This window comes from Sorghum bicolor, chromosome 5 (genome assembly GCF_000003195.3).
Source record: "Sorghum bicolor cultivar BTx623 chromosome 5, Sorghum_bicolor_NCBIv3, whole genome shotgun sequence".
Lineage (NCBI taxonomy): Eukaryota > Viridiplantae > Streptophyta > Magnoliopsida > Poales > Poaceae > Sorghum > Sorghum bicolor.
Genome location: NC_012874.2, coordinates 63,234,852 through 63,254,077, shown reverse-complemented (window position 1 = coordinate 63,254,077; position 19,226 = coordinate 63,234,852). Strand labels below are relative to the sequence as shown.

At 43.0% G+C, this 19,226-nt stretch overlaps 2 protein-coding genes across 2 annotated transcripts; both read left to right on the top strand.

Moving 5' to 3' along the window:
* On the top strand, nt 6,239-7,198 carry LOC8071942. The gene is made up of 2 exons (XM_021462110.1): nt 6,239-7,051; nt 7,100-7,198. Exons 1-2 carry the CDS (start codon nt 6,239-6,241, stop codon nt 7,196-7,198), a joined length of 912 nt encoding a protein of 303 aa, XP_021317785.1.
* On the top strand, nt 17,918-18,855 carry LOC8062632. The gene is made up of 2 exons (XM_002450940.2): nt 17,918-18,409; nt 18,534-18,855. Exons 1-2 carry the CDS (start codon nt 17,972-17,974, stop codon nt 18,600-18,602), a joined length of 507 nt encoding a protein of 168 aa, XP_002450985.1. The 5' UTR covers nt 17,918-17,971; the 3' UTR covers nt 18,603-18,855.

Below are 19,226 nucleotides of genomic sequence, written 5' to 3'. Positions count from 1 at the left end.
TGCTAAAACAGACCTGGTTCAGAGAGAAGTTTAGGGATCAATCAGTTTCTAAAAGTCACTGTTGACATCTCTATTCTGTAGCAGAGCCTATAAAAATGTTGTTCCAGAGATGCTCAAATCTGAATGTGCATGTGAAATAATGAAATGTTTCATCTTCCCTTACTACTTGTTAGATTAGTTAACTACTCCCTCTGTTCCAAATTATAAGTCATTCTAAGAATCTTAGAGAGTTAAAACATTTTTAAGTTTGACCAAAAATATAGAGAGAAATATAAAGATTTATGTCATAAAATAGGTACACTATGAAAATATAACTAACAAAAAATCTAATGATACTTGGTTGGTAAAAAAATGTTATTATTTTATTATATAAATTTGGTCAAACTTGAAAACTTTGACTCTCCAAAATTCTTGGAATGACTTATAATTTGGGACGGAGGGAGTAATAACTAAGCTGTCAATTGATCAATAATTAATTCATGTCACAAGCAAGCCACCAATTAATTTGAAGATTATCAGGCCGTGTTTAGTTTCTGAAGGGAAAAATTTCGTGACACTGTAGCACTTTCGTTTGTTTATGGTAATTATTGTCTAATCATAAACTAACTAGACTCAAAAGATTCGTCTCGTAAAGTCCGACCAAACTGTGCAATTAGTTTTTATTTTCGTCTATATTTAATACTCCATGCATGCGTCTTAAGATTCGATGTGACGGAGAATCTTAAAAAGTTTTGAGTTTCGGCGCCGAAGTAAACAGGGCCCTGAAGCTTGAGAACTGCAACATTGGAGCAAACACCGAGGTACTGCAGGTAAGAGCAAGGCTAATAATACAGCCAGCTGCTGGTTGTAAGGTTTATTTATAGCCTTCTTACAGCCCACTCATATAATAGTTAGCTTATCACTATTAATACATGACCCACTTGTCTATCTCATAAATTTTTTTGATTTTTGTGTCTAAGCTGGCTGTAAGTTTACAGCCTGCTTTTACTCTCTCCTCTTCTCTCTCCTCCACCTCAGCATTTAGTTGGCTTACACCCTGCTATAATACTTGCTCTAAGCCGCATCCCACTCCCACCACGACGCACTTGTGGAGGGCAGGACTTTGGAGTTTGGACCCGTCCACGAGCAACATGCGGGAGCCAAACCTACCATATGTGCTTCCTCGTCGTCATCGGTGTTGTCCTAGCTACTAAAGAAACAAGCTTAATTATATGCATTTGCTAATGGAATATATAACAAGTCGCCAGGATCACCTGGAAAGGGGAAGTGGGGACTAGGGGAATTCGAATCTCTGACAACCTGCTAGGTTGTTCACATGCAATCATGGACGAGATGCAGATTAAAACTGAATTTACTGCAGATTAAGTACAGTTGAAATATATGTAGAGGCCGTTGAATTAAAGCAGCTTCATATGTACTCATATTCCTGGAACAAAATATGAAGCCAGCACGTACTGCAATCTATGTACGTGTATATATATATATATCTAAATATCTAACCGAAGTATCCAGGTTTGCGTGTGTATTGCCTAATAATAGGAAAACAATCTTCACAACATGCTAGTTCTTGTAGCTAATCATCTCATATATGATAGTTAGGTTGCATTTGATTGGGAGAATGGCCGGATGGTGATGAGTAGGCTGGAAGGACAGCTCTATTTGATTATTGTTGGGCATTGCAAAGAGACAACAAAATTCACTTAATACAATCATTGAAATACTGCACTTGGGCCTTGTTTAGTTCATCCCGAAAACCAAAAAGTTTTCAAAATTTCCCGTCACATCAAATCTTTCGACATATGCATGAAGCATTAAATATAAATAAAAATAAAAACTAATTACACAGTTTACCTGTAAATCACGAGACAAATCTTTTGATTCTAGTTAGTTCATAATTGGACAATATTTGCCAGAAACAAACGAAAGTGCTACAGTAGCGAAATCCAAAATCTTTTCGCATCTAGGCAAGGCAAGAGGAGCCAATCAGCGAACAGTTGGCATATTGATTGTTGCAGCTTCCCCATGCATTTACATGCAACAATGGAATAGAGAGGAAAAGACAGGTCTTCTGTGTGTGAGCATGTCCACCCAGGTGCTCATGCCTGCACCTCCTCATCTTCTCGATCTCTGCACATTGTTATTATTATAACAAAGTGTATATTTATATAATTCTGTAGCAGCCTATACTTGAGATCCATCTTATGCGGTAGCTTCCCCGAACCAGATACATTCATACATATATATGGCAAGTAAATATGATATATGCAATAAATCTTTTGTGCTGAAGCAACTGCATATATATCTAAGAGAAGTGACCAAGAACAAAACACATAAAACACATATATTAGTTTATTCCATCAATGCTGCTTTGGTGCTTCTAGGCGGTCCCAACAAAGACACACTAGTACATGGGCACACTATACAGGCGGTTGGTAACATATTTCTACAGGCGTTTTCCAGATCCGCCTGCGCTGGAGGCCAGTAGAAATCGTCCATTTCCACAGGCGGTTGCTTGAGAGCCGCCAGTAGAAACCATTTACACAGGCGGCTCTCTTAGGGAACCGTCTGTGTAAATGTTCATTTACACAGGCGGTTCCCTAAGAGAGCCGCCTGTGTAAACCTATTAAAATATATATTATTTATTTATTTTTTAATTTATTTATTTACTTATTTATTATTTTATTGTTATTATTTAAATATATTGATATTGGTTGGTATTCTAACATAGCAACATGTAATTTAAATACTTCACCTCATACATACATTTGTATACATCAAAGTTTGGTGCTCAAAGACATAAAGTTAATTACAAGAGTATATCCATCATCACACATCATATATATATACATCAAAGTTTGTCTTTGTCCTCTAATAACCCTCTTTAGTCTCTGTTAGCACTCGAAACTGTGGCCTGGATAATTGGCTTTCATCATCATGATATTTGCCTTCACGTGGAATGACATGCTTCATGATGAACGAGCAGATGTCCTCAACTATGTTGTCTAAAGCACGTTCGTCCATCCGCTCCGCCGTCCCTTGCTTATATACCTGCAAAGAAAGTTTATAAACATTATATATTTTATGACTTTCAACTTTAATAGACTATTACTTGTATTACCTTGTCAGGGTTCCTTGCATATCGTCCGTTTTCTCTCATGTTCTCGCACACGTAGTAGCCACAGGGGACAGATAACGGTGGTTGCTTCATGCACTGTATAATAGGAGAGTGGTTATTTAATTATAGTTGTAACTGTGGTCGTATGTGTATGATTTGTATTCATAATAGTAAAATTTTATACGTACCGGCCAGTTATGTATAACCTCCAATGGTTGCCCTGGTCTCTTGGACTCGCACTTTCCATGATTTATCTTATAGAACCTGTATGCCCTATGATCTCAAATAGAATCACCATGTTATTGTCAAATTCTAACTATGCTTAAGTATGCATGCATAGCTTGACTTACAGCTCTAGCAGTTTGAAGAATGGAGCATAGCTTTCTTTCTGGTAATCTTTCATGTCACAAGCAAGCCACCATTCATATGATCTAAGGGTTTACAAATGATTTATCCAGGGTTTATTAGCTAGGGTTTATGGTTAAGCTTGAGATTAAAGGAAAAAACCTAAGTTACATAATTAAAAAATAATCTAAGTATAGCATAACTATATAAATACATCATTCATTATAAATAGATAGAAGATGTGGAAGGTGATAATAAAAAACCTAACTACCATATAATTAAAAAAATAAAAAATCAACAGTTATCTCTCTACATAAATATACAAGAACACACCATTGGTTTAATCTTGTAAAAACTAGCTAAATTGAGAATCAAACATGTTGAGAGGCATTATCCAATCATATTAAGCAACCCCATCTAACCATATCAACAAATCAAGACAAGAAGCTAGCTATTCTTCTCTCTCACTCATAAAACATACATACATGTTGATAAATAAATTGAAAAATTTATAAAGAGAGAGAGACATAAATTAGAAAACATAAGTATAGCATAACTATATAAATACAACATTCATTATAAATAGATAGATGATGTGGAAGGTGACAATAAAAAACCTAACTATCATATAATTAAAAAAATCAACAATTATCTCTCTACATAAATATACAAGAACACACCATTGGTTTAATCTTGTAAAAAACTAGCTAAATTAAGAAGCAAACATGTTGAGAGACATTATCCAACCATATTAAACAACCCCATCTAACCATATCAACAAATCATGACAAAAAGCTAGCTATTCTTCTCTCTCACTCATGGTGAAACCCTAGATCCAAAAAGTGGCTCAAATTGAGCTAGAATGAGCAAATTGAGGCAATAGGCACATAAACTAACCTCTTTTAGCAACCTCCTTCCTAGAAATGAAGATCAAAACCTCCCCCTTGTATTTTGAGAAATCTGTAACTCCAAAATCGCCCCCAATGGAAGGTGGGTGCGAGATACTGTTCTGGTCAGGGAGGAAGAAGGGGTATTTATACAGAGATAACACAGGTTGCTTAAGTCAACCGCCTGTGATAAACGTTTCCATAGGCGGCCGAAAATCTCTGACACCGTCCTATTTATACCACAGGCGCGTCGTAACTGGAACCGCCTGTGGTATAAAAAGAGGGCGCCAGCTATGAGCCTGATTCTACTAGTGACAATTAATTAGATCATCGATCTCATCATCAATGGTCACGAAGAGAAAATCAAGGATTAAAAGTGATAAATCTGTGTCCTATGTTGTTCTCGACGATGCAACTATCAATATTCTTTCATCGATTTAGATGCATTGGACTGGTTTCATAATATTGGATCTTGCTGCTTATCCAATGTTTTTGGGGCTAACCGTTAGATTCGACATAAGGAGTGCACTTTAGCTTTGTTCATTAGAGTATCGACTGTATCGAGGAAAGCCACTATGGAAGAAGATGATGGAAGAATTTTAGATAGAATATTATATTTCGTTAGTTTTATATTATTTTCATGTGTAGGTTGCAAACATACTGTGCTGAGTTTTAATATAATTCCATCTTCCATCATCTTCATATTATTTTTCATAGTGCAGGCCAGAGTTTCATATACGGCGTGCAAAACGATTAATGTGGATGAAGACTATATTAAGATTGATGTTTAGTCTTCGTCAAAGACTTCACATTTGGACTGATATATAAAAATAGGAAATGTTCAAACAATTGATGTATAGACGGATGCGTTTAGCCTTAAGTTAATATCAAATGTTAGAGCATCTCTAAGAGTTCTCAAAGATTTCTCCCAAAAATCATAGAGTTTTCTAACTCATCCAAAAGTATTAGGACAAATAAATAAAAGCATCTCATACAGTTTCTAATAATTTACTCCTGAATTATATAGAAGACATTTTTATCTAAATAATCCTATACTATTTTAAATTATCCTAACTATTTTTATATATTCTTTCTCTATTACACATTTGCATCAGGAACTCTTTCCTATAATTTATTCTTTCCCATGCTTTTTCCATTTTAGATTGGCACCGTGATATACGCGTGCAATACATGTGGATATATGTGCAAGTTTAGTGATTTTTTCAAAGTGCTGAAAGATTGAAAGGTGTGATGGAAACTTCTAGAGATAAATTTTTTTCTATTATTGCCAAAAATCCAAGATTGTGAGGCTTTGTTAGGGATTGTAAAGGCATGATGTGTTCAGATTAAAATGATACCAACTGCATCGATCTCTTGGTCGAAATTAAACTATTGCATCAAATTAGGCTGTCATTAGTTGTCATGTCGAGCATCTGCTTATACTCCCTCGATACCTATAACGAATATCGTTTAGGACAACGACACGGTCTCCAAACCCTAGCTTTGACTCTTTGTTTTTATAAAAATATTTATCAAAAAATGGCATACATATATTTTTATGAAAGTAATTTTCAAGACAAATCTATTTATATAGTTTTCAAATCTTTAAACTCAACAGCTTAAACTTATTTATGATTTATATTTCTAACATTTGACCCAAACCTTGTTTTTCTTTACTGATACAGAGGGAGTATCAATTAAACCATGCATGTGTGCCGCAGCTTAGTCGAAATGCTGAAGTACGAGAATTGTATGTATATATATAAGCACCTAGGTCGAAATACTGTAGTAGCTTAGTTGGACCACACCATATACTACTCTAGCCACATATATACCAATCTCTCTAGTCTCTACACATCGATTGTGGAGTGTGAGTGCTTGTGCGTGATCCATGGAACAACCTCAGTTCTGCACCGCCTACGCGCATAGTGATGGCCACTATGGCCTACAATACTACGACGACAGCCTCTTGCAGCCCTCCTCAGCGTACGACGATCCTATCGCGTACACTGGTGAGTCTGCAGGTGACCACTACCCTTCTTCCTCGTCGACGGCGTGGGCATCGTCGTCAGGCGCCGCCACACCCTCCATCCACCACCACCACCACCACCAACAGCAGCAGCAGCTACATTTTGGCGGCGGCCGCGTTGATGAACACTACAGCTACCAGGAGGATGGCACGGGCGTGGTGGACATGGAACAGATCAGCGCTCTCATGGGAGCGGCCTGCATCTCCACCAACACACCAGCTGCATACTCCTCGTCGGCGTCAACGACGACAACGACGACGACGGCGACGATGCAACCCAGCGCCGTCCACGGGCCGAGCCCCTGCGGCTTCGGCCACCAGCAGAAGGCGGCGGCCGACGCGCCACTGATTGGGGTGCGGAGGCGGCCATGGGGCAGGTTCGCAGCGGAGATAAGGGACTCGACGCGCAATGGCCAGCGCGTGTGGATCGGCACCTTCGACACCGCGCAGGCTGCCGCGCTCGCCTACGACCAGGCCGCCTACTCCATGCGCGGCTCTGCCGCGGTGCTCAACTTCCCCGTCGAGCACGTGCTGGAGTCGCTGCGCGCGCTGGGGATCCGCGGTGACGCCGCCGGCGAGGGGGACTCGCCGCCGCTGGCGCTGAAGCGGCGCCACTGCATCCGTAAGCGCTTGCACAGGAACAAGAAGGCGACCGGCGGCAAGGAACAGAAGGTGGTGGCGACGAGTAGCCATGGCCATGATGGGCATGCTGTCAAGCTCAAGCCAAAGCAGCAGGGAGCTGCGGCTTCTTGCGTGCTGGAGCTGGAGGACCTTGGGGCGGACTACTTGGAGGAGCTGCTCGCCACGTCAGATCGTCAATGAGCGAATTCTTCGACCAAAATCATCTTTGCATATCCATCCCGGGCACATGAATTGTCGTGTGTTTAAGTAAATGTTCTGTTTCTGCGGTTAGTTTTTGCGATTATACAAGGACACGCACACACGTCTTGCGCTCAATCCTCTCGTCCTAATAAGTTATTTCAATCTCTACTTAGGTCAAAATACTTAATTACTCGAAAGTTCCTTGGTTGTAATTTGTCAGTTGGTTTCAGATTTTGTCCACGTAAGTATTTCCTTGTTTAAGGTCATTCTGGCAATTTATCCAACGTTGCCTTCGTTACAAGCAACTCCAAGACAAGAGATGAGCTATTTGTATTGTGGAGTTCAATTTTTGATATTTTTGGTAGAAACAGAGGTCAACTATTCTATCTAGCGTTCTAAAATAACAAGCCTTCTATCACACTTCTCTTTTCAACAAGCTACCTAAATAGGCTACCTATCCTATATTTGGGTAGTCGAGGCCAAAAAATACACTCGAACAGGCTTCTTGTAAGCCTACATAAATTTATAGGCCCAATAAATTTCAGTCCTACTACCTACACCTATTGTGCCAACAAATGGCTAGCTAAAAAATCAGTTCGGTCGTTTCATCAATACACAATGCCTGAGTCTTCCCCACACGCATGCTCGACTCTTCCCTCCACTACAACTAATAGCTGGGTCACTGCCTTGCCCTTCCCACAGTGTCAGGAAGATGACCAGTGCTGCCTCGTGACCTCATCGGAGCTCCTCAACTACTAGAGATTCATAGGGTCACCGCACTAGTCGTCTTCCTGGGGAAAGAGCCTGTGCTGTTCTTCTCATCCACGCTGGCCATCTTCCTCCACACCGGAAGCCCCTACGCCACCCTAGGTCATCTTCCTCCTCTACCCCAACTTCCTCCAGCATTATGCGCCACCCCAGCTCCCACAGGCGGCCACCAATAGCTCCCACCGGCAAATGACACCTACACTACTTGGTATCATTGCCTCCTCCTCTAAGTCCTCTTTTATTTCCTATTTGCAAACTAGTATGTGATTTAGTTTGTTGTGGCTCTTTGAATTAGCTTCCAGTGAATTTCGGAGAAAAGTACACAGATTTGATGCTAGGTGCCACTAATGTTGATTCTACACCTATTCAATCCACTCAATTTAAGACCCAAAAGAGAACTACTAACTATATGCAAGATGAAGATATCCAACTTCGCATCTCTTTAGAGAATGTCAGCTCCGATCCAATTGTTGGCAGTGAGCAGCCAGGCAAGGCATATCGATCAAGAATCACCCAAAATTTCCATGCCAACCAGTCCTTCGAGTACAATAGGAATGCATGTTCATTTGAGCATAGATGAGGCACCATCCAGAGGGAATATATGAAATTTCAAGCAATGTATGAAGATGTGGAGTGCCGGCATCCGAGTGGAGTACCATACCAAGAGCATATGAGCTTATGCTGATTCAGTCAATTCAATTATATGTCTTGTATGTGCGCATACTTGTTTACCCATTGATTTTATAATGAATGTAGTTGTTGGAAGCATGACTCGCCTACTCATGTGGAAAGAAGAAATCATTTCCTTTGCTTAATTGCTGGCTCAAGGTGAGGAACTCACAAAAATTCCAATCAATTAATCCAAGGGAGAAGAAGGAGGCTGACAACACCAAAGAAGCAAAACACTAGCAATGCCACACTATCCGATTGAAGCAATATTAATGAAGCCGGAGCACAAGAAGATATTGGAAGCCCACAAACTCCTGGTTCTTCTCAAATGACACAAGGACAAAGACACATTGGAAGGAAGCATACAAAGGGACAGCTCAAGAACAAGGGAGAAGATGATGGTTCATACAAGAATGTGATTTAGGAATTGCTTGTTGAGAAGGAGGAAAGGAAGATGAAGGATTTGAGATGGCAAGAGGACAAGACAATTTAGGAGCATAGGATATTTATTGAGAGAAACGATTGATGTGGGAACAAGACGAGAGCAAAAGATAATGTTTTGTGATGTCAACACTTTATATAGACCAGAAGAATTATATCTTGGCAATGAGGGCTCAAATCACGGAATAGAGGATGGCTGAGTTCTCCCAAAGCCTTGGTGGTTCAAGTGGTGGTAATCGTCACAGGAGATGATGGACTTGGTGGTGATGCATCTATTTGAGCCCTGTTTCATTACATTCCAATTGTTGTCATGTAATTTATTTAATATGTTTGAACTTTGTAGTATCCTATATCCAATTTATTATGGTGTTAGCTTGATTTTATTGACGACTCCATAAATAGTATTTGATGGATCAAGCTACTTCATTCCATAGCCCTAGCCCTGAACCCAACACTCGGGGCCTGCGGCTAGCTCCCTAGTGCCCTAGCGGCCAATGGCCTAGTAGCGTGGGGAGAAGAGGAGTCACACGTGGAGGGGGAGTGAACACGCTAGGGTGAGGAGGTGTTGCACGGAACGGGTGAAAGGTCCTTGTTTGGTTTTGGTAATTGAGTGAGAGTTTTAGGTGGACTAATTGTGTGTTTATGTGAGATACACAGGATATTAGTCCATAGGTGAATATGTGATGATGGAGGAGCTCATTGCATATGAGACATGACATGGAGTCACGTGACCAAGGTGGAGAAGATCAAGATGAGGCTTGGCTCGACGGACTGGTTGCAAGAGTGAAGGGCAAGTCGGAGGCTTTAAAGTGAGGGACCACGTGTAACGGTGAAGCTTAAGCAAGATTTAGCGCTGATGGACCTAGGTAACAGTGAAGAGCAAGAGAGGTCAAGATCGACTAACCAATACGACACATAATGATATGAAGCGGATTATATCATTTGGTGTTTGGTTGGTGCATGTGTAGCACAAATATCAGAGAGGAGTTGGAATAGAATGCGTAAGGCAAAGGTATAAACTAGGGCATTTCTATTTCACTAGTCATAGGTGTGTAGAGAAGTTTATGACCGGATTTAGGATAGGTGGTCGTACTATCAAAAGGAAAAAACTTGTTTGCATATCGGTCATCTATTGCCACTTGAGCGATCTAACTTTACCTATGTGTTAGGATCAAGTGGCGTGGTAAGTAGAGAGACAATCTCATTTGCGAAAATATTTGTGAAAATGCTAACATACTTGCACATTGTGGTTTACACATGGTGGTGTTGGCATATTTGCAAAAGAGGTCGAGTTTGAAGGGTAGAGATGCAATTTTGTGAAAATGAAATATCTTTTTTCTATTGCACCAGAGGAAATTTTGAGAAGGTGACGAAATCGCGGACGTTGGTGCTATGAGCACCGGACACAATGGTTGTGTTCGGTCAGTTCTGGCCAGCGATCTCTCAGGGTTTAGCACCGGACGGAGGGACCTACGCATCTGGTCACTTTATCAACGCTGCTGAACGGACACTGGCTGAACATTGTTTAGCGTCAGGTCTGCATGACGTAGTGTGGACATGCAAGCTGAGGAAGCATCGGATGCTTGGCCGTGTCTGGTCACCAATCACCTAACGCGTCTGGTCATGGAAATCATGTTTTGGAACTCTTCGGGTAGCGACCGGATGCTGAGTGTTGAGTCCAGTCGGTGCGTTCGGTGTGAACTTGACCATTGAGATCTAACACGCGTTGTTGAACACAGAGAGACACATGGCACATATCTGTGCACCAAACGCTGGCAGGGTGCGTCCTATAGGTCGCACCTGTGTGTCCGGTCGATGTGAGTTTTGCCTAGTGAAGGGGCAATGGCTAATTTAGCTATGGGGGCTATAAATAGGAGTGGTGGCTAACATTGACTAATGCTTAGCGCCCTTGGGACTTAGTGTCTATGCTTGGAGAGTACTAGGAAAGCCTCTAACTCACTTGTGCTTGTAGGAGTGCAAATCAGTAGTGAGTGAATGAGTCTAGTGCGATTGCATTGAGAGATTGCATCGAGTGGCACTAGGTGTTCGTGTTGCTAGCCGATGGTGCTTGTTACTCTTGGAGGTGGCCACCTCCTAGATGGCTTGGTGGCTTGTGACTCCGTTGAAGCACCCGAGAAGATTGTGCGGTGCTTCGGAGGAGTGTTTGTGAGGGGTACGGTGCTTAGCCCGTGGGGATTGCGAAGAGCAACTCTAGTAGAGCGAGGCGTGAAGGGTGACAAGTGGTCTAGCCAGGTTAAGTGCTAGAGCTTGTGGTAAGCACTCCACATGGGAGATTGTGACTTGCGGGTCGCCACTAGCAAGAGGACCGACAATAACATTGCAGCTAGTCTAAACGAGGATTAGCTTAGTGGCAACCAAGTGAACCTCGGTAAAAAATCACCGTGTCAACATTGTCTATTCTTCTCGGTGGTTTGCATTCATCATACACAAGCTAATATTTACGTTCTATATATAGTTCTTGTATAGTTGCTCTTGTAACTAGTTTAGCTTGTGTAGCTTTCTTGTTACCTTCTTGCTTGTGTAGGTAGAAGTAGCTCCCTTGCGTGGCTAATTTGGTTTGTGTAACCTTGTTAGTCATATTGCTTACTTTCTATAGCTAAATATTTTTCTCTCTCTATTTTGCCATTGGTTGTCTTGTTATTGAGCATTGCTAATAAGCTTAGGCGTTTTGTGCTTTTGCTTACTAGTTGTGTAGAAGCTCCCTCGGTGTGCAAAGTACTAGTGGCATAGGTTTGTGTCACTTTGCTCCTAGAATTGGTTAGGTGAGCTTTTGCTAAGGAAGCACCTTGTTTGATTGTTCAGGATCTTTTACAAGGTGCTAGAGAACTCAGATAGAGGGGTGTAGTCCTGGCTAGACCAATAGTTTTAATTCCGCACATGTTTCGGTTAGCTAGCATATATAATAAGTTTTTTAGAAAAGACTATTCACCCCTCCTCTCTATAGTCCGCAATGTCGACCCTTCAAAGGGGCGGAGGGCCCTGAGGAGGATGAGGATGATACACACAATGCTGACTATGGATGTACTAGTTGTATATTCCCCATCCATTGTCCATCGCCTTCGAGTTGTATCCTCAACCTCCTCGTTCAATGAAACAAATTTTGTAGTGTGATGTATGGCTTCCCACAGTTTCATGTATTCTTTGAGTTCATCACCGGGTTGATTGGAAGTGTTGTATCCAGTTGTTGTGGTTCAGGCTCTGTCCGCTGTTGGCTGCCCTTCCATTAATCAGGTACCTACACTAGTACACAGAGGTTCTAAGCCGGCGGGGGTAAAACATTTCTACAGGCGGTTTTAGTTATAATGCGCCTGTGTTGAAAATTTATACGCCTAGAATTGAAAACCGCCTGTATAAAAGGCTCAGTACAGGCGGTTCACATAACAAACCGCCTGTGATTTATCTTGATATAAATACCCTAGAACCCCTTCTTCCTCCTCGGGCAGAACTGTAGGTAGCAGCCACATTCCATTGGAGCACATCTTGGAGGTCCAGTTTTTCTAAAATACAAGGGGGGAGGTTTTGATCTTCATTTCTTGGAATGAGGTGGCTAAGAAAGGTTAGTTGATGCCTCTAATGCCTCATTTTGTGCCCTCTTGCTCATTTTGTGACGGGCGGTAAACTTTAACTCATGAAACCAAACAGAGCCTTAGTTGGTGAAAATTTTTAAATTTGGCTACTGTAGCACTTTCGTTTGTATTTGATAATTATTGTCCAATCATAGACTAGGCTCAAAAGATTCGTCTCGCAAAATATAGGCAAACCGTACAATCAGTTATATTTTAATCCACATTTAGTACTCCATCATGTGTCTAAAGATTCGATTTAACAGGAATCTTGAAAAAAATTAGCATTTTAGGGTGAACTAAACAAAGCCTTTATGGTTAATTAGTTGGAGTGGACTCCTCTAGTTTCGCTAGCAACATCATAAACACTTCGGTCCAGAGAGGAAAACTCACAACGTTTTCCGTTTACCCTAGCCAACAACAAGCTATGTCCATAGACAACCGTAAATAATCAATCACTCTCTCTCTCTCTGTCCTTTCTCTCTCTCTCTTGATGCCCAAATAATAAGCTCGATCGGCAGCAGGGCTCCAGCGCCATTGTACAGTCTTCAAGGGCAACCGCCGATCGAGCAGAAGAGAGCAGCAGCAGCAGCAGCAGCAGGGCCAAAAGCCTGCAGACGCGGGAGCGTGCCTGGTGTTGCACAGAAGAGAGCAGAGCGCGGCGTGCCACCAAGGACGGACAGCCCACTAGCTGACACTGTCACCTCCATGCCGCGTGCCGACCTGTAGGGCTGTACACATGCACAACAAGCTCCATGTCTACTGCCTCCCTCATTCCTATTTTCCTAGGTGTTCTCTTTTTTTAGTCATATTTTCTTTTATCATTTAATAGTATTTTTTTGTTATAATAAATCAACAAATAGTAATTTTAACTTTAACTTTTCAGACCAAGGCCTTGTTTTTAGTTCCCAAAAAATTTTGCAAAATTTTTCAGATTCTCTGTCACATCGAATCTTTAAACACATGTATGAAGTATTAAATATAGACAAAAAATAAAAAATAATTGCACAGTTTGGTCGGAATTGACGAGACGAAGCTTTTGAGCCTAGTTAGTCTATGATTGGACAATATTTGTCAAATACAAACAAAAGAGCTACAGTGTCGATTTTGCAAAATATTTTGAAACTAAACCAGGCCCAACTAAGTGGCGTGGGGACCGGAGATCACAGGAAGCGCTGCGTCGTTGGAGACCCGGGCAAGCCGGCGAGGGCGCGCCGGCAAAGGGGCGCCCGCATCGGCATGGCATGGTGGTGTTGACTGCTGAGGGCTTGAGGCCCCCGTGTTGCATTGCATGAGACCCACTGCAGCGTCTGCAGGCTTTTCAGAGGGTGCCCTGCCTTGCCTTGTTGCTTGGAATACTACCACGGTTAGCTACTCCCCTCCTTAATATGGCCTTGTTTAGTTTCAATTTTTTTGCAAAATAAATACTATACCATTTTATTTGTATTTGACAGATATTATCTAATTAGGCTCAAAAGATTCATCTAAAAAAATTACAGATAAACTTTGTAATTAGTTATTTTTTAATCTATATTTAATGTTTCATGCATGTGTCATAAGATTCGATGTGACGAAGAATTTAAAAAATTTTGCCAATTTTTTTGGGAGTAAACAAGGGTAGGGTACTTCTATTTCTACGGCGTCGGATCCTAAATCCTGTACCACTCTGGACGGAGATAAGGTCCCAAAACCTAAAAACTTTTCAACTTTTCAAGATTATCTTATCACGTTAAATTTTATGGTACATGTATAAAATATTTAATATAGATAAAAAGTAATTAATTACACAGTTCGCTTGTAATCTACGAGATGATTTTTTTGAACCTATTTAGTTCATGGTTGAATAATAATTATGTGAATATTTGGGCGTACAAAATACAAACAAAGGCCTTGTTTAGGTCACCCAAAAACCAAAAACTTTTCAAGATTCCCTGTCACATCGAATCTTGCGACATATGCATGAAGTACTAAATATAGACGAAAATAAAAACTAATTGCATAATTTACCTGTAAATCGCGAGATGAATCTTTTAAGCCTAGTTACTCCATGATTGGACAATGTTTGTCAAATAAAAACGAAATTGCTACAGTCCCGAAAACCAAAAAATTTTCGGAACTAAACAAGAGTGTGAACACTTGAAAAGAAATGGTTTATGAACCAACAATATACTATGTTGGAGTTGTTAAAGTTTAACAGGTACGGTAGCTTTTTCGTTTTATTTGGCAATTAGTGTCCAATTGTGGACTAATTAGACTTATAAGGTTCATCTCACAAGTTACTCTCTAACTGTGTTTTTAGTTTCATAAATAGTATGTATTTAGTACTTTATGCATGTGTCCAAACATTCAATGTGATCCAAGTTAAAAGTTTACACAAACAAACCAAACGGGGCCTAAGGGCACTCATAATGCAGACTCTATCATAGAGTGTAAAGTTATTTATTACCTCGAATAATATGGATTTAGAGTCTAAATAAGACTTGAAGTTTTATTTTTTCTACCTCTTTCTTCAATAAATATACTGCCACATCAGCAAAATACTATAAATAATATGTAATTAATTGTCTTGGACTCTCGCAGGTGAGTGCCCTAAAGATAAATGTACGTACATCGGGACGCTGCCCTACATTTGGACGTGTGAAAAGAATGAACCAACAGAACGGCCGAAGCTGAGCGAGGTTCGGTTCCATTGGTCAACTCATCACCCATCGAGCAACCAACGCTGCTACCTCCAGTCGTCCGCGCAGAGCTAGCCCTGACGGGATTGATGGCCATGGCTGCAACAAATGCGAGCGCAGGCGTCGCCATGCCGCGGGTACATCATGTACAGTGCACGGCCCGCGTCGCATGCACTGGTACCCACGTGCGCGCGCCGTGCGTTTTGTTTCTACAAATCTTGGGTTTAGCTATTTTCATTTGTATTAGATAATTATTGTCTAATTATAGACTGACTAGATATAAAAGATTTGTTTCATAAACTGTGTACTTAGTTATTTTTAAATTTATATTTAATGCTCTTTGCATGTGTCCAAAGATTTAGGCCTTGTTTAGTTTCCAAAATTTTTCAAGATTCCCCGTCACATCGAATCTTTGTACACATGCATGAAATATTAAATATAGACAAAAATAAAAACTAATTGCACAGTTTGTTTGTAATTTGTGAGACGAATCTTTTGATTCTAGTTACTCCGTAATTGGATAATAATTGTCACAAACAAACGAAAGTGCTACAGTAGCCAAAGTCAAAATTTTTCACGAAGTGAACCAGGCCTTAATGTAATGAGAAATCTGAAAAACTTTTAAAAACTAAACAAGGCATCACAACTCGGGCTCGTGAAAATTTTCTAAGTAATATAGCATTTTTATTTTTATTTGATAATTATTGTCCAACCATAGAACAAATAGGCTCAAAAGATTCGTCTCCTGTAAAATTTGATGTCACAAGCTTGAAAACTTTTTAGAATTTGAGGTGAAGGCCTACCTCAGTCTAGTGTCTCGCCTTGGGATAAACTGCCTCGCCTTGGGATAAAGGGTTTGTTTGGTTCGTTTCCTATACAAGCCTGGCTAGTACAATTAAGCCAGGCTTGAGTTAGCCTGTCTAACTCAAGTCACCCTATTAGTGTTTAGTTGTCATGTGGTAGCTAAGCCTAGCTAACTTTTGTTTCGTTGCCTGAATTACTTGGTACCACTACCTCTTTCCTACTATGGTAACTTACCTCCATCAATTCATATCTGTTTATCATTGCCATAGGGGATGGGGCTTATTCTGGCCAGTCAGCAGCCAAGCGGCTTGAACGGGGACCGCTACGACTGCACGGCAGCAAGCCGCACCCGCGGGCAGCCTCACCTCAACCGGAGGGTGCCCATGGCTTCTTTGCCAAGTGAGCCCGCGGCGGCGATGGTCGTGGCAGTAGAGGGTGTGCTCGGTCAAAAGAACGGCGGAGGAGGAAGAGCACAGATCCGGTGACCAGTGAGATGGAGGAGCACAGACCCTATGATTGACGCCATGGGAGTGAGTAGAGGTGGGGGCCCGTATGCGTAGAGGAGCACCAAATGCAGGACAGAAGGTGAGGAGCTCGCTGGAGGCGAAAGGTGAGGCCAGTGCAGGAGGTGAGGAGCTCGTCGGGGCGGGAGTGATGTCGATGTCAGTACGGGAGGTGAGGAGCTTGCTAGGGTAGGAGGTGATGTCGACGCCGATGCGGGAGGTGAGGAGCTCGGGATGTGGTGTCCATCTCTGATGCAACACGGAGCTCAGGGCGTCATGGAGCCACTAGAAACGGACCGATCCGGCGTGGGGAGAGCGGATAGGCTGTGGCGGAGCTCCTCTTGTCGGGCAGAGGAGGCGGCGACACTGCAGAGTACCAGCGAGAAGGAGTGGTAGTTGAGGAAAACGAAATGGGAGGTGAGTGGAACGTGTAAAGGGGCTGGCTCGGGTCTGGCCACAATTGGACGACCGATTTGGTCGTTCTCCTAGAGACAGGCTAAAGGGATACGGATGGCCATCCCTGGCCAGACCCCTAGCCACTTTCAGGCAACCAAACACACCAAAATTGGTTACAGGGCCAAGGTTGGCCATCCAACCAAACACACCCAAAGTGTTTCGGGTCTGCGTTGCGCAGGCACATAGGTGGACCGAGAAGGCCTATGTTTGGTTGATGGTGGTAAAATTTAACTTGTGTCACATCGAATATGTGGACACGTGTATGGAGTAATAAATATAGACTATTTATGAAACTAAAAATACAGATAGTGAGTAATTTACGAGATGAATATTTTAAGCCTAATTAGCCACACTAATTGCCAAAATAAGACGAAAATGTTACTGCCAAATATAATAAAGAATTTTGAAATTATTTCGGAACCAAGTGACGGCAATGGCCGGCCGGCCCGTACAATGCTGCTACCGCCAGTCCGCCAGAGCTAGCTAGCCCTGTAGAGTAGCTCCGCAACGAATGCGAGCGCAGTGCACAGTGCACGGCTCGCGTCGCATTGCACTGTACTGTACCCGTCGTGGTGCGCGCGCCGTGCCTCCCTCGAGTCAAAGCATCTCGATCCATCACTCTCCCAGCTCTGCGCAGGCGCAGCGGTGGACCGGGGAAATTTATGGCCTGGCCTATGCCATGCCACTCTGCCTCGCCCTCGCGAGCAGCACTTCTTCTTTTCCAGACGATGCCGATGCCGAGCGCGCATTTATAAGGACTAGGTACGTGCATCCAGCGCCGGCCATTGTTGTCCTCCCCTCCACCCACTGCTTCGCGCCTTCGCCTTCCATCGGCTTCGTCGGACTCGGAGACGACAGGCTTCTGCGACCATGGAGAAGGCGAGACGGCGGCACGTGCCGGCGTTCGGGGAGTGGAACTACTCCTCCTCCTCCTCCTCCTCGACGACGTCCTCCCCAGTCGACGAGCCGCCGCCGCCGCACTCGGGCGCCGCGGCGGCCGAGTCGTCCTGGTGGTGGTACGCGCCGGAGCCTGAGGCCTGCAGCGACGCCTGGTTCAGGTACTCCCCGGCGCCCCCGTGTCGCCGTAGGCCGCCGGCGCCTAAGAAGGCGCGGAGGCCGGAGACTGCGGGCGGCGGAGTCGTCGTCGTCGCGGGAGCTGCGGAGCACAAGAGGGCGGTGCCGGTGCCGGTGCCGGCCAAGGGCGCCGGCCGCAGGGTGGTGGTGGTGAGGCCCGTCGACGAGGACCTGTACCGTGTGCCGCCGCCGGACGACGACGATGCTGCTGTCCCCCGCCTTCTGAGGGGCCCGGTACGTACAGTACATTTTAGCGGATGGAGCGATCGACTGCATGCAAAAGCTCACGTACTATTCTTCTTGCTATCCTTCAGTTCTTGCATTGCAGACTAAAAATTTCATGGCTTTTGGTTTGCAGAAGAAGAGGGCGGCGACGGCGAGGAGGAGCTTGTGGATGGGTTGCTTGGGCCTCAACTGCGTCGCCTGAAGCAACCTGCTTCTACCTAGCTAGGAGGAGCTCTGCCAATGCATGCGGCGGCTACCTGGATGTATGACCTGATACTGATGTATGGCGTATGGAAGTAGGAGTAGTAGCTAGTACGTAGTGGTAGAGTGGTCTTTAATTAAATTTTTCATGTTTGCTTCCTCTCGTGTTCGTTGTTACGTGGCAGAGCTCCCTGCTGCATGGCTCAGGCTTGTCGCAAGGACGACTGGTGAAATTTATCAACTATTCAACAGTATTTTTCTCTCATAACAAATCAATTAACAGTATTTTTTTTTGTTATGGCTTATAGGCAGGGCTGATGCACTGTAGCTCTATTGTTTGGTTGTGTAGCAGCACTGGCTGCCTGGTTGTGTAGAGCATCTCCAAGAGAAGGCTAATAATATTTCCAAAACTAAAACTTGCGTGCTTAAAAGAAAACCTATGGGTCCAACAGCTCCCTAAACCTTCTCCCAAAATTTGCTCGCTCTGGGAAATTGAGCCTGCGTCCCTCATATGTTCAGACCGACGGCGTGCCCCCAATCTTCTTCGGTGCTTCTTTTCCCGCGCTCGTGCCCCGTTCTGGTAGAAAATTCCCGTGCTCCTTCGCCGGTTCATAAGAAAAGGTGA